The 16,284-nt window shown below is 42.5% G+C and overlaps 1 protein-coding gene across 2 annotated transcripts; it reads left to right on the plus strand.

The window, feature by feature from the left end:
• The first annotated feature begins 676 nt into the window (after positions 1-676).
• mideasa (mitotic deacetylase associated SANT domain protein a) lies at positions 677-14,212 on the plus strand. Of its 2 annotated transcripts, XM_030405907.1 has the most exons (14): positions 677-1,188; positions 1,645-3,388; positions 5,431-5,646; positions 7,898-8,276; positions 8,361-8,427; positions 8,505-8,641; positions 8,745-8,848; positions 9,572-9,647; positions 9,776-9,864; positions 10,400-10,483; positions 11,604-11,747; positions 12,136-12,255; positions 12,680-12,843; positions 13,261-14,212. In XM_030405907.1, the coding sequence occupies exons 2-14, from the start codon at positions 1,886-1,888 to the stop codon at positions 13,523-13,525; spliced, it is 3,348 nt and encodes a 1,115-aa protein (XP_030261767.1). In that variant the 5' UTR covers positions 677-1,188; positions 1,645-1,885; the 3' UTR covers positions 13,526-14,212. The 2 variants fall into 2 exon arrangements, with proteins under 2 accessions (XP_030261767.1, XP_030261768.1); XM_030405908.1 differs by lacking the exon at positions 10,400-10,483 and having other exon boundaries at positions 678-1,188.
• Positions 14,213-16,284: the final 2,072 nt, after the last annotated feature.

Genomic DNA, 16,284 nt, shown 5'->3' on the forward strand with positions numbered 1-16,284 from the left:
TCCTCTTTGAATTTACGCTTCAAAATCCCAAAAGTGGTGAAAAAAGAAAAAAATAAATCTCATAGAGAAATCTCATAGGGATTTTGTCAAGGGAACCAAAGTGTCACTAACTTACAGGTGAGCCAAACACTACTTCAAAGCCTATTGTTGGCAGGTATGGAATAGAAAACACTCAGCTTTCTATATGTTTTATACAACTGGTTGAAATTAGCACAAAATAATAAATAAATAAATAATGGATGATTTGAATGACTTAAACAGAGAAGATGTAATCAAATTAAAAGTTCTCTTGCAAATTGTAAAACAAGATAATCCTTTATTAGTCCCTCAACTGGGATGTTTGCATTATTACAGCAGCAGAGGGGAGAGCAAAAGTATAATCAAGTAAAAACAACACGTTGAGAAACAACATAAAAAAGAAAACAAAACTGTGCATACTGAGTTAAATGGAGATTGCATTATGTTGGGGGCTGCTGGGCCTTGACCTCAGTGTTTAAACATCCTGTCTACGGCCCTGGTGCTAACCGCAAGCTTTTTCCGTGTGTTGAGCTGAGTGTCCGCCCTCCGGGGGCAGCCCGTGACAGCAAAACGAACGTACACGGATACAGCTCTGGGAGTGGCCAGACGACCGGATTGGACAACAGGACGTGAGTTGAGCTGTTTTGGGGTGAGGCGGTGCGTTCCGGGGTGCACAACTTTCTGCGTGTGTGCGCAGTTTCGCAGCGTTTTATCCCATGTGGATAAACCGGAACTCAGAGTTTACGTGACGCGGGTCTCTGCAGAGGCACCGTTGAAATCTGCGTTTATACCCGAGCGGGCCGCTGCACGGCGGAGTTGTCACGCAGTCGCCGTCTCATGTGCGGTTTACTCGTTGATGCGGAGAGAGAAAGTTGTGGACATGTTTTCCTGAAGCGCAAGGCTCCACGGATACACACCGTGCAGCGTTGTTGAACTTCAGCGCAAACGAGCCTTTTTTCCCAGCCTCTCCGGACTTTGGATTATGTTTTCTCGGGACTGTAAACTCGTCCGTTCGCCATATTGCGCGCTGTGAAACTCGAGGGAAAGTTGTCAGAGTTATGACATTTGCTGCGCACAATCCCTTCATGGAGCTGCATGCAGTCGACTTTGATCGAAACCAAAGTGACTCCATGGAGCTGGCCATGGAGAGCTCCGTGCACCACTGATAAGGTACATACACTGTGTTTTATTAACGTGTACTAATCCGCTATGTTGCCCAACGGCACTCGGCTCCTCTGGCGCTTCCTTGTTGCTGAATTTTAACATAACATCAGTGGCTATCGCTCGGCTGATTGCACGAGTCCCTTCGTTTCCTGTATTTCTTGTTGTGCCAAATGGCAGCTGCCCTGCAGGCGCCTCCTTGTTGCTGCCGCTTCCAAACTTATTCTCGGGCTCTCACCGTTCTCTCTGCACGCACCTGGACGTGATTATCGAAACATAGGTTAACCTCAACAGACTCGCTGTCTGACTGATTTTTCACTCTACTCACTGGGCTGTTTGCTTGCGTAGGCCTCGATTTCCTCTTTGCTGCACGCGAGTTGAAAGACGACTCAAAAACTTTTTGTGTGCTTGTCCTATTTGCGAGAAAAAAAACAAAAGTGTCTAACCCCTCCTTTCTCTCACAAGGTCCGGCACCATAAAGTGGACGAGAAGAATGGACAGCAAGCCTCAGATTTGATTCTGGAAGGAGGGTTGCATGCTCCCCACCCTGCACTTTTCCTCTGGGATTTATATTTCCTCCCAAATACCTCTGTATACAGATTTAAACAAAGAATTACTCAGCCACAGGCAGTGAAAGCACACTACAGGGGCAATAACTGAGATTGAGAGCTCTGACTCCAATATTTTTCCCATTTCTAATATTACTATGAGTCTTCCTCCTCAAGTTAATACTGACAAGAGCGGCAAGCTTCGGGCTGCAGCCATGAAAGAGCCTGTGCAGCAGGAGGTTTATTATGGCATCGGACCTCCGGCCTCAGACTCGAGCCACAGCGACTCTGCTAGCATCTCTGGTGTTTACAACCCAGAGAAGGGGCCCCAAAGCCTACCGCACTATCCACAGGTCGCTCCTGTAAAGTGGATGCACCAGGACTCCATACAGGCCCCCGGCTGGTCTCAGGAGGCCCCTGTGCCGGCCTGGGGGCAGAACTTTGGCCCCTATATGAGCGGGGTGAACGTCCGAGGTCAGATGGCGTTCCACAAAGGAGTCCATGAGGGTGTAGCTCTGCCGATGGGGGTAGAGAATCAGCTGCCAGGAGCGCCCGTCGAGGCATACAGAGATGCCAACCAGGCTCAAGTTCAGGGGAGGGGGCTTGAGTGGGAGCAGCACGCCGTGGCTGCGATGCACCAGGCTCAGCTGCAGGCCTACCAGCACACCCACAAAGGTGTGGAGCACCAAGGTCAGCCCCACGGGCCTCCTCACACTCTGCAGGCGCCCATGTTGCAACCCTTCCAGGCAACATTTCGGCCCAGCAAGCAGCAGTTTTCATCCGGTTATTACTCAGTTTTTCCGGGCAACAAGGGAGTGGCGAGCCTGCCATACAGCGAGCAGCCTAAAACTCAACAACAGCTGCTCCACCAGATGCAGCAGCAACAAATGCATCACCATCACCAGCAGCAACAACAACAGCAGCAACAGCAGCAACAGCAGCTGCACCAGCAACATCAACTTCAGTTGCAGCAGCAGCAGCAGCATTTACAGCAACAACAACAGCAGCAGCAACAAATCCAACATCATCAAATGCAACAGCAACAACTGCAGCAAATGCAGCAGCAATATCACCAGCAGCAGCTACAGGAGCGTCAGCAGCAAATTCAGCAAATGCAACAACAGCAGCAGCAACTGCAGCAACAAAACGTGCCGCAGCAAGAAACAACGCAACTACAGGTGCAACCAAAACAACAACAAACACAAAACTTTGTGGCTTATCAGTCCCCTGAGCCTCATCCGCCTGACACTGTGCCTAATAAGGAAGGCTTCCAGTCAGTCGAGCCGCAGCAGGAACCAGGCGCTCAAACCAATGCGCCAGCCGTTCCCAGTCCAGAGCCTGAAAAGGTTGCCACAAATCCTTCAGAGCCTTCTGATTCACCGTTGGACACGCCAACGGCCGCACCTCGCCGCTCGCGGCGCCTCTCCAGAGACAGCCAGTCCCCGCTGGGTCCCCCTTCGACTAACGTGTGGACTCATGCATCCAAAGAGCCTCCACCATCCCAGAACGGAGTGGCAGGCATCCGGGTGGTGAAAGGAGGGGAAAGCCAAGCGGCGACAGGAGGGGTCATCCAGATCACCAGTAGGAGAAGGCGGGCATCGAAGGAGATCAACCTGGAGACTCTGGCCCAGCAGGCGTCAAAAATGGAGCCCGCTAAAATGGTTAGGGTTAAAACAAATCACTCTCTTGTTTACAAAAGCCAGTTTATCAATAGCTGCTTTAGGCCCAGTTTACTTAAGTAAGAAGGGCAGGATCAGCTAATTTGTGCATGTAAGAGCAAATTCTCTCAGTTGACGAAGTTGACAAGCAGCTGTACAAAGAGGAAGAACCCTGTTTCTATGCAGCACTTCCCTATGGTTTACAAAACACTCTCCATAGGCTCCAGCTGTCAAAGTCCTCGCTATGGCAGGCTGTTTTACAAGCGTGCGCAGTCATGCTATATTGTACATTTTTATGCAGCAGACTTTTTGGATTTGAAATTTTGCCTCTACAAAGGTGATACTCTTAACCTTGTTCTACAGGATTTACACTGTTTGCATTCTAGTGACACACCTACTGCAACTGGCTTCTATATTTACTTTTAAGCACCTTCGTTAAACAGACGAGCACAAAAAACGAGATAAATTAAGTTTTTCTTAGCACCAGGACGTTTAGTGCGCTGCCTTTGGGGGGGTTTATCAGGCTCGTCATAGGTTTTTGTGCGGAGTGGGCATGCTGGATGCACAGTTGGAGCAGCTGCATGTCTGCACACCTCCACATTCCTCAGGCTCCTTCCCAGTCATTCAGCAGAGCCAGGGAGGGGCCGAGCTGTCAACCCGAACAGCTATGCTCGCTAACGCACACCAAACAGGTTTAATATTGCTATTCACAAGTCAGAGCTGTCGTATTGTGTTCAACAAGCAGCACTTCTCTTTGTAAGGAGGTGAGATTCAAACTGCGGTCCTCAGCTCTGTTTGACGTATAATCATAAAACTGATTTATACGTTTCTCCGCCACTCACTGAAAATTTTATCAGCTCGACCAGAAATACCAGGGAGGTGTGTTCACTCCCATGGAAATATGTTGTAATAAAATAACAGCTCATTTATATAAAAGAAAATGTAATCCTTCTGTTACATCCGTGAGAGGCACTGCTGAAGATTATTTATATTTATTATTATTATTATTATTTTTTTTTTACATAATATCAACATTTTTCACAGTGAATGCATAGTAAAGTAGCCACTAATTAGCTATTTGTTCTCAGTTGTGTTATTTAGAGCCCAAACAAATAGTCAATTAATCAATCAATCCATCTACAAAAATGTAGGTCAGCACTTTTGATAATAGTTCTTTTGTTTGAGCTTGGTATTGTTAACATTTTTGTCACAGATACTTTCGCTAATGGTTCCTGAATGATACTGTTTTCAATACCAGTTTTATTAAATCCATTGTGACAAAATATTTAGATTACACTTGGTGAGCTCCGTCTCTTGTTATAAACTACCCCTTTTCTCGCACGCCTCAAGACAGCCAGTCACCAGTACTATTACATTCTTATTGGCTCACTGACACTGAAGAGATTAACTACTTAAGTATTGAAATTTAATACTCAACAGTATCGAGGCAGTTCGGTCCGTGCCATAAAAGTAAGTTTGATACCCAGCCCTACATTTGACTTGATTATTCATTTAAAAAAGATTAAGAATTCAAACACCTTAAATGTTAGGGTTTGCTTGTCACCTCTCTTTTATCTATTTTATATATTTAAAAACTTTGGTTATTAAGACAATTAAAGATATATAGTCAGGGCTCTGGAATACGTTTTTAAACTGGTTACACTGGCAACACTGGCTAAATTTCAGGTGAACTGGTGCGGCCAATGAAAATGTTGAATTGCACTTGAAAGATTTCCGCGTGCATGTGTGACCAAAATGGTTGCACCCCTGAGCCCTGATAGTAAAAATTCTAAGCACTAACATAATGCATTATGAGTTATACATGTACATTTTCTTTCAGGGAGGAAGTTAGTGTTGCAGTTGGCTCAAACACTCTTAATTTAAAAATACCTTTTCAGAAGACAGTTTGGAGTCACACCACCTCCTTCTGTTTTTATATTTCATTCCCTTATCTATTTTCCCTGCTTCTCCCCCATTCTCCCTGTTACGTTCTCTTTTACATCTCTCCTCATCTTCCCTGCCTCTTTCCCTTTCTGCCGCAACAGGAAGACGGTCCTTCAGGCAAACAGGCCACCATGGTGCCTCTGGTTATCCCTGTATCTGTGCCGGTGCACCGGAATCAAACAGAGCCTCAGGATGGCTGGGCTCATGGACGACTTGGCCCGGCCGAGCGACCTGCAAGTCTGCCCGATCGCAAACCTTCTGTCATAGTGGCTCGTCGGCGGTCGCTCCGGAACTCCATGACGGAGAGTTTTGGCCAGGTTAGTAGTGTAAGTGGATGAGGTTTGATTGCCAAAGATTAAGGATAGTCTGAATTCACTCCAGCTTCTTATATGTCAGTCCTACGGTGGTAGAAAAACTATTCCAATTTGTCGCTCAAGTCAAAGGTGCAATTTAACAATTAAAAAATTAGTAAAAGTCTAAAGGTAACAAAAAGACATTAATGTCTTACCAAATAACACATTAATGTCTTGTCAGTTTAATTATTTTGGTACCTATTAGCCTGCCACTAACCGTTCGAATATTCACTTATTATACCCCTGTCTTTTGTGACGTAGAAGTGTAAGTAACATCAAATGAGAGTACTCAAGTAGAGTACATGTGTCCCTAGATTTTATTTGAAGTTGCAGTATGTAAGAATTGGCCACCTTTCAAATGAATTCTCAAAACTGAGTGCACCATATCACTAGAGTAATTGCTAAGTGCTGCCAAGTGTAGCTGCCATTAGCTAGTTAGCTGAGTTAACTGTTCAGCTGGCAGTCTGGAATTGGAGCTCGGAGGACCAGAGGACTCATAGTATTCATACGTCAGCACAGCTTTGCACAAGCAGAGCTAGCTTGTTAGCATGCTAACTTTTTCAACACAATTAACTGACCAATTACAATTCTTGCATATTGCTCCTTTTAAGCACAGTTCTTGAGTATTTGCATTTAGTTACATTTCACAATGAAGCGTGAATGAGTCAGGGTTGTTAATGTTTATTACTTATGGAACTTGAGACTCTCTTGGACATTCTAATGAGCACAAAAATACTTTAAAAGAATCCAGCCTACGAGTTTTTACCTGTGAAAACATCCCATCCCATCTGTGCCGCGGTTTAGATAACATGACTCATTCACTCTCCAAAAACCTGAACTACATGAACAGCTGTTTTCAGCTGGGTGTGTAGTTTCACAGTGCAGCCTGATTCAGCAAGTGCACGATGCACGTCTTACTTATGTCATGGTCATCAAATGTACAAGGAACTTCTAACTGGTTATTATGAAACAGCCTCAATTTAGTACTCATGCCTCTATATGACCTACATAAGCACTGTTTGCGACAGATGTGTTTACTGGTGATAACATCAGTTGTAGTTCAATACTGCAGCTCATGCTTGTTTAGCAGCCGCTGTGTTAGAAATACACTGGAAGAGCAAGTTTCTGAACTGCCTCTACGAGCAATGACTTTTCCACTAGAGCTAGGCAAAATACTGATATTCGATCGTTAGATTTTGGATGTTGTTATATCGTAATATGGCATAAGTGTTGTGTTTTCCTGGTTGTAAAGGTACAATATGTAAGAATTTTTGTTAAACATTTAGAAAACAAAAAAAAGAAAATTTTTGACTTTATGTCAAATACTTCTACGCATTTTGTTGCAATGACCTACTTTGATCTACTGAAGTTGGCACCATTCCGAGCTCCCAGTCAGGATCACTAGCTGCCTGGCTAACTGAGCTAACTATCTAATGGCTGATACGGTTAGCAATGGTTAGCTGTTACCCTGGTGATATGCTGCCACCTATTTGTTCGTTGTATAATTTCAAGAGACGGCTAATTCTTACATATTTCACCTTTTTAAAAAAGCTAAATTACAATAGAGTGATGTAATTTTCTTAATTTACCAGTTTAACAGTTCTACTTGTTCTAATACTTGTCTTTACCCACTTGTCATTATAGCCACATTATTGATGGTTATTTATCAAAAATCTCATTATGTTTAATATTTTGTGAAAGTACAAACAGTCATTCCTAAAATATTGTCGTAACGTCGATTATATAAAAAGTGTTTTGTCAAAAATATGATATTTGATTTTGTCGCCCAGTCCAAGTGATGTGGCACAGAAAAAGTGGTAATAATCTCATTGAGGGATTGACAGCTCTTTATCTGACAGTAGAACATTTCATTGCTCACTGCATTTATACTTGCCAGACTAGAGACCTCAGAAACACGGAAGATTTTAAAACCAAAGTGGGATTCTAGGAGTCCAGATCCGGAGATTAAAGATCATGTGTAATGATAAAGGAATTTAAGAGTCAGAAAATTGTTAGTTTAGGTACCTTGAAAGTTTCTGCACATTGAATTGTACTCTTAAAAAGCTGTACAAACCCTGAACATCCAATCCTCACCAATTGACACCAATTGATTATCAGGAAATAAAACAATTAAAATCTAACTTTTCCATGACACTGATATGAAAGAACACAAATGAAACGTCTGATCAAAATCCTCAATCCTTTGTCTATCCAGGATGGGGAAAGCGATCCAGGACTTGACGAAGATGGAAAATCCAAATTCAAGCGCCGTCCTCGCCCCGAGCCTCTCATCATCCCGCCGCACAAACCATCCACCTTCATCCCTCCATCCCTCTACTCCAGCATCTCTTCCTACCAGAGCAACCTGCGCTCTCCAGTGCGCCTGCCGGACCACCCCGCCTCCCTGCCCCCGTACACGCCTCCACCCATCCTGTCTCCTGTGCGAGAGGGCTCGGGACTCTACTTCTCCACCATCCTCACCAACATTGCAGGCAACCAAATCCTGCCGCCGCCACCACTGCCACCACTGCCACCACTGCCACCACTGCCACCACCTACGCCCAAATCTGCGACACGTAGCCTGTTGCGGTCCAGTACGTCTTAGTCGTTGTGTTTGTCTTGACAATTTCTTCTAATGAGGCCTGCTAGTCACTAAAAACGTTATTTTGTGTTTGCAGCGAGCTCAGATATCACTCCTCCTGTCCTGCCCTTGATCGCAGATGCCACACCTGTTAGCCTCGAACCGTAAGTAAACATGCCTCTCAGGTTATCAGAAATGCACTTGTATCACCATAACTCTCTGTGTTCTTTTACTTGTCCAGGCGTATCAATATCGGGCTGAAGTACCAGGCAGAAATTCCAGAGTTACAAGAACAACTTTCCTCCCAGGTTGACCAGCACAAGGCTGACTTGGTTTGGCTCCCTGTGGATGACTCCAACCTCAAACATCAAGAGAGGAGTCAGTATCTCACTGTCCCTTGTTGTTCTTTTAATTGTGAGAGGTTTTTGTCACCATCTCCTCCCCACTAATTCTTTCAAACCTTGTGTATTTTTATTTTTAGTGGAGGATTTTATGCACATGGCTTGTTCCAGTGTGCTCAGAGGTGGAGGGACCAACCAAGAGCTGGTTTTACACTGTTTACATGAATGTGGAGGTGATTTCCTTGTGAGTATAGTGACTTATGATGACTCACTCAACCTGCTGTAATTCAGTTTGCAGAATCACTTTTTAAAGGAGACATTCAGCTCATTTTTGGGTTCATCATTTTATTTTGGGTTGTTTCTAGAATAGCTTTAAATGCTTTAATGCTCAAAAACGCATCCGTTTTCTCAGTTTTCCCAGTTCCCCTCTGTCTGAAACGCCCTGTTTTAGCTCCTGTCTCTTTAAGGCCCCCCTCCCAAATACCCAGTGTCCTTCTGATTGGTCAGCTCACACACGCTTGAGCCAGCACTGCTCAGTGTGTCTTGGGTCGGCTCTGTTGTGTTTTCAGCTTCAAGTTAGTTTCACTTCTGCAATGACTATTGGCATGGATTTTGCAAATGCACAGCATGGTGATGCAGCGTGATGTCACAGAGTCATGAAATTAAAGTTGGAGCTACTGACGAGGCGTCTCAGGCACTTTGGGAACAGTGTTTTCTGTGGGAGAGAGGAGCTTCTGTTGGTGCAGACTTGAACCTTTTTAACTTTAAAGATCTTTCATTTGCACAAGAACTGATATAAAACACAGAAGGAAAAAAAAAAACAGTCAAAATCTAAAATATTCTTGAGTAGCATGCATTTAGAAAATATTCCGTGATTTTAACTTTGAATTGGTAATTGTTACTGTTGTGTTTCACAGTTAAACACTCAAATAAAGAAGATTGTATTGAATCATTTTTCATTTTTTAGGAAACGTTGGGACGTTTGATGCTTCAGGACCCGGTTTTCCCCAGAGGCCATCAACTGGCAAATTATCACTACTCAGGTGAGTATTGACATGACAGGGAAATAAAACCTGCCCCCATCTGTTCATCTTCCTCCTTTGACCCTCTTCGCTTTCATTCTCTTTTGTGAGCACCAGGCAAATTTTTACTGCATCTGATTTTCTCACAGGCTCCGACTGCTGGACTCCAGAAGAGAAGCGCTACTTCAACAAGGGGATCTCTGCCTACAGGAAGGACTTCTTCATGGTGCAGAAACTGGTATGCTCTTTAATTTTGCCTGTAACAATGGAGATGAATCTGAAGAAAACGTGCATTTGATTTTAATTGAATTGTGCTCTGTGTAGCATTTCATTACAAAATACATCATTACCACATTTAACTGTGAAGCATTAAGTTACAATATGAAGCTAGATGCAGATGTAATAGAAAAGGTCTTGTTGCAAACGGGACAAGAGGGCTATTTATGACAAACACCTAAACCATCCCAGCAAAAACTGATCAGATGGCGATGTCGTGGCCAAAGAATGGTCCCTGTCCGAAGCCAATAGTTCAGTGTGGTTTACGGTGGACGCCCAGATGGTGTTGTTTCCATGACCAATAACTCCAGTCAGACACTCTTGTAGAAACTAGGGAATTTTTTTATCATAATGCAATGAAAAGAGCAAATGTCCGTTTTGTTTTTTGTTAAAGATATAATATGTAGGAATTCTTTATTAAAATGCCGACCACGACTAGGTTATTGTTCTATATTTTGTTGATTTGTGTACTTATATTATCCCAAATGTTCCACAAGTTTACTCAAGGTAACGGTGCGTTTGATAAAGTCACCGCAGCTACTTCTAGGATTGGGAAGTCGGCGAACGAGACAACACTTCAGGTGAATAAAACTTCAAAAGTGCTTAAAAGTGAAGCAGTCACCATCACAGTAAGGGGACATAAACACAGACAACGGATTGATCCCAAAAGTTAAGAAGTAATCTCTGACCTCTCCCCCCGTCAGTAAACGTCTCCGGATCAGAGCAGAATATGATATGAATGTTTATTCCTCGGATCTGGTTTAGCCCCTGTCACTCCTCCCAAAAAACACTGCACATGTTTTGTGTTTTGTTTTGATAGAGAGCCCCCTAGTGGCAGAAATGACAGAATTCATGTTTAACAGACTGGACGACTGTTCACATGGTTGTGACGTCCACTCCATGTACAAAGATGGCATCCATTTTTTAATATAAAAAAGCATTTATGCCTTTTTTATGTTCATCTACATGTAAATTATATTCCTGTTTCATTGTTTTATGCGTGTGGCGATTGTTAGTGCCAGATGTCTTTGTCCACACATGGGAGAAGCTTGAACTTAGGACTTTGTGCCAGAAAGTCAAGTAACAGAGTTTAAAGTAGAGCCTCACCCTGCCTTTACCAATGCTCAGAGAGCAAAACATGTTTATATATATATATCGGCCAATATACACCCATATTTTTGCAATGATCTCATAAATGTGGTTGGTAAACACTTGTGACAAAGATATGTAACGGAGGCAGGATGTTTTACAGTTGAAACATGACGTCTGTGCACTAAAACAATGAACTTTACTTGAAATTTGGTAATTATAAATGATCCCCAAGCACTGATATATCTTAGCTTGACCAATATTGGACAATGACCTCAGCCAACCAATATATTGATCTGGCTGTAGTATAAAAAGCTGAGTAGGCAAAGCAAAGGACAGTCTGTGTGAGTCAACATTGACTAATTGTCATCCTTTTGTTGACTTATAATTTTTTAGTTTGTAGGATGTGTAAAATTGCTGATTACAAACTGTGTACCTAATCATTACTTTAAATGGATGAATTAAGTTTTCCTTCAAGTCGGGATGAGATGGTTTAAAGACACTCACCAACACACAAACCATTATATGCAAAAACTCGAATCTTGTGACAGGAAACAACTGGATTAATGGGAAACGTGGTCTTCATTTGGTCTTTTGGTCTTATTTCTAAAGGTGCGGAGTAAGACTGTGGCTCAGTGTGTAGAGTTTTACTACACTTACAAGAAACAGGTGAAGGTTGGTCGCAATGGGATTTTAACCTTCGGCCCCCCAGATTCTCCAGAGGAGAAGCACCAGGAGGCCGTGGTGGACGTTAAGGTAAGGTGGCTTGAATGTACTATGTTAATGTGTGGAAAAGCATTGAAATAGCATTGATTTTTAGCACTTTGTGTATCAACAGGGGTAGCGAGAGAGCTTTATAGACCTGTCGTGTAACTACTTTTTCTTGCATGCTAGACTCTGTCAGAAGTAATTGTGATGAATAGTTATTTTAAGATCAATTTATGAAACTAATGAACTTTGAATCTTAATATTCAGACAGTTGCATTGAAATGTGAAAAACACATTAAAATATCAAAAATGTAAAAAAGGAAAACCCAGAAAACAATAAATGATAAAATAATCCTAAATAATTTTTTTAAGATTTTTTTAGAATCAGAACTCTAAAGATGATTCATATATTTTGTGAAATGATTTCTGGTTACAGAGTTCACAGCAGTCGAAGTTGGCGGATGGAGATGACAAAAAGGAGGTTTCCTCTTACGAGCAGAGCCATGAAAGCAGCCAGCAGGCGAGGGTTGCTCAGTCATTACAGGCTCATGACTATGTAAGTGTGTGTGTGTGTGTGTGTGTGTGTGTGTTTACAAAACACTTGATTTTAAAGTTGTTGCATGAGAAGAAACAAAAGTTCTATTCAAAAATTCTATTTCTATTTGGACTTTCCAGTTAATTCAGTAAAAGTTACATGAATATATTTCTGTCTTTGTGTAACAAATAAACAACATTACATCCCTTCCAGTGATGTAGGTGTGCTATATTTGCATGTAGATCAGGGGAAGTCACTGAAGACGCATATCGAGATGCATTCAATGCCAGGTGTGATTTTGACCCACTAAGCTATAATGTGTCCTTCTCTGCCCCTAACATTAGTGAGGATTAGTTATTTCAGAGACCCCCCAACAAAGACTATAACTCAAACCCTCAATGCAGCTGATAGAGCAACTAACGTCTGTTTATGTTTGGTGCTCCAGGCAGGAACAATGGTCATGTTGAAAGAGCCGGTCACTGTGAATAAGGTTCATCACCCGGCACCAGCTCACAGGCCTCGGGCTGAGCCTGCAGCAAAGAAGAGCAAAGCGCCGGTGAAGCCCCCGCAGGACCCCGACGCAGTATTTCCATGCAAGAAATGTGGCAGGTATGGCAGATTGAGTTTGTTCTTAACTCTAACTTGAAGCGACATTCTGTAGAAATTGACATTTTGTGCGATTTGGCATAGTGTCTGAGTGAAACATCTGTCATGAATACAAATCCCAGGTCTGTAACAAGTTGTCACACGCAACAACAAACCAAACTCAATACGTCATAACAATGTGATGTGTTGAAAGAATGGATGTAACACTGATCCGACCCTCTCACTGAAGTTACATGGTGCAGAAACAAGAGTGGCTGATACAGAGACACCAGTGACCCCGTTACAAGACACTGAACCATCAGCATGATTCTGAAGCTGTTGTTGATGTTGAGTGTTGCTTTAAAATTCAGTCCTTGTCCCAGAGTTGTTCCAAATGTACTGTTGTGTGTAAAGCCGCATAATCTTCTTCTCATACCGTAGGGTGTTTTATAAAGTCAAGAGTCGGAGTGCTCACATGAAGAGTCACGCAGAGCAGGAGAAGAAGGCTGCAGCGCTGCGCCAGAAAGAGGAGGAGGAGAAGGCAGCAGCCGAGGCCCGGGCCAGGAAGGCGGCGGCGGCGGCGGTGGCGGCAGCAGCAGCGGTCCATCAGAGAGGAAACGGGAATGGAGTGACAGAGCAGGCAGAGGGCAGCAGCCAGGAAGACTCATCTGAGGTGGAGGATGATGACGATGAAGACTGGCACTGAGAGACAAAAATCAATCAAATCAAATCAAATCAATGAGTGTGATCGACGGAGGGATGTTATAAAAAAGAAAAAATGTAGGTCCTCCTGTTTACCCTCACACTCCTTCACCTGACGGAGTCTGGCTCTGTTATCACAAGCCAGGCGGTCACACTCCAGTTTCACACATTTGTATCTTTTAAATATTCAGAGGAAGTTTATTTTTTTGTAAATGCACTTATTCTGTACGCTTCAGCTTTTTTGCCAATGTTGCCTTTTTATATCCTTTATTTAATTGAATATACGTCAAAATATTACACCTTTCCATCGCGTGGACCCCGTGGTTACATGATATCTCATAAGATAATCAGGACGTCTGTTTAGCAATAAAGATCAAAGCAATCTTTTTCACTTTATAGCCACAGTCCTTTTAAATAAATATAGACTAAGAGCTTGTATTTAAAATCTCTCTCTTAAGAAAATACTGTGCCGAATTTTGCAGATTTCCATCTGAGTTTTAGGTTGGTATACACTTATTTTTTACAATTAAGGGACCTTTTGAAATGGATATGTACAAAAAAAAAGTATATATGAGATTGCCATATATTTATGATACTGCATTTTGCATTGATTTTGATAATATAAAAACTAATCATGTCAGCTGCAATATGACTTGTGAATTGAAAAGTTTATTAAAAATCTCTACTGTTCTGAGGGTCTTGATTTGTCTGTCAGTGTGCGATTGCAAGGCACCGTCGCCCCAGCAGGTGGAGGCAGTGGTTCGGTATGTGTGAGAATATTTTCTTTTATGTGTAAGAAACCAGAAATGTTGATGTTTTCTGTTTGGACAAGGACAAATTTTCTTTGTGGAGCTGTTTGTCATTTTTGTCTGACTCTCTCCTCAAGCGAGAAAGATTCATCACACTAAAATATAAATCTAAAATGCTATATTCAGAGGTCTCATTCAGAATGCAAGACGAGCTCCACAAAGGCCTATCATTTTCAGATTAAGGGCCGGAAAGGGTGTGGTGAAGTTTGGCATTGATTGGTGATGACATAACTCAGCCATTTAAGGAGCGTGCGTGCTCAGGCGAGAGACGTGTAGCCTGTCGCCCCAAGGAGATGAGATGGAAGGCATATTGCCCCGAGATCAGGAAGGACAAAGTGGTCCTGTGTCTGTCTCCCACTCCTCCCTGACAAGCTGCGTCTTGACAGCCCTCGTTTACTGTCAGGGCTCCTGCAGAAAATAGATGAAGAAGCACACACACATTCTACGACACAAGAGGAAGAGGAGACTTCACTGCTCATGTGGTCCCTGGATATAATGATTCTCACGGAACATAAAGGAGTAGTTTTATGCAATAAATGGAAATGTTCTCATTCTCGCTCTGTCAGTTGGAAATATTAGATCAGGTGTTTCCATCATTTTCGGCAGCACCGTCAGCCATGACTTATAATTCTTCTGGCCACTTTTTAATAAATACTTGTTTTTTTTTTAACATTAGACTGTTACTTGAAATTTCCAGCAATGCAGCACATAAATGTCATTATATCAGCCCCCTTATTTCTGAGGGTCCGTGGGTTTTCGCAGCCTGGTACTGAATGAATGACCCGACACAGGGTAGTTTGGAACCCCTGTATCAGATGAACAATCTTGTTATATCATTTATGTACCAGTTTATATATTTGAATTCATTGTATATTCTTAAATCAATCATGAATATGACTTTTATGCCTCTACCCTTAAATCATAAATTTTACATAATTTGCAGGAAGCTACCTGCAATTTTCTTATACCAGAAGAAACCCGTTTGAACTAACAGCACGATCACACCCACTCACTCATTTTTAACTTATATTTGTGCCTCTGATGTTGTTGCTTGGCCTTATTTTTTTCAGGTTCTAGAATTAAAAATGCCAAGAAATTGAATTAAGCATCAGGATCTGATTTTCCGTATATTCCACTTGATATACACTGAGTATCAAGTCTGATCTCACACAGTTTGATACAAGACGGCATTTTCTGCTCATTTTAAAAACATTCAAATGTGAAATTCATCATTTCACAAGCATTAAGTACAGACATGCTTGCAGCTCTGTGAGGAAGCTTTTACAATATCAGGGGCTTACTTATTTTGCAACCTTTCAAATGGAGTTAAAACTTAAATGAAAATAACACGGAAGAGACGCCAACTGGTTTTTGTTATATGGTGGTCCAAACATAATGACCTCTACAGTAAAGGAATATACAAAAATATCTAGGTTTCAGTCTTAATGTATGTCAGCTTGTTATTGACATGCTGTCCATATTGCAGATCAAGTTTTTAAGCAGATGTATCCGTGTGACCATGTGGCGTATTCAGTGTCATTCTTGGCTCTTGTCGAAGCATCGGAAGTTTCCACTGAGGATCAAATGTCGTCCCCTGAGCAGCGGGCCTGCTAATAAGGCCCCATTAGAAACCCAGCTACACAGACTCAGCAAAATAGGTTAGGGACAGAGGAGATGATGACGACATTACGAGGCTGACTGGTGTGTAGCGATGGAGCCGGGAGCAAAAAAAAATAAAAAAAATACTGGATGGTCACTAAATGTCTGGAAGACGAATGTGAAGATCGATGGGTTTTCTCCAGCAGGGCCGAGGTTAAATCTGATGCAAAGCAGAAATGTACTTCAACATTATTTATGTTCAGCCACTCAGTAATAAACATTGATCATTTTGTCGGCCTGACCTGTGAGGCTGCAGGTCACGGTCATTCTTGCAGTAGGTATACAGTATTCATGC

Source organism: Sparus aurata, chromosome 22 (genome assembly GCF_900880675.1).
Source record: "Sparus aurata chromosome 22, fSpaAur1.1, whole genome shotgun sequence".
Lineage (NCBI taxonomy): Eukaryota > Metazoa > Chordata > Actinopteri > Spariformes > Sparidae > Sparus > Sparus aurata.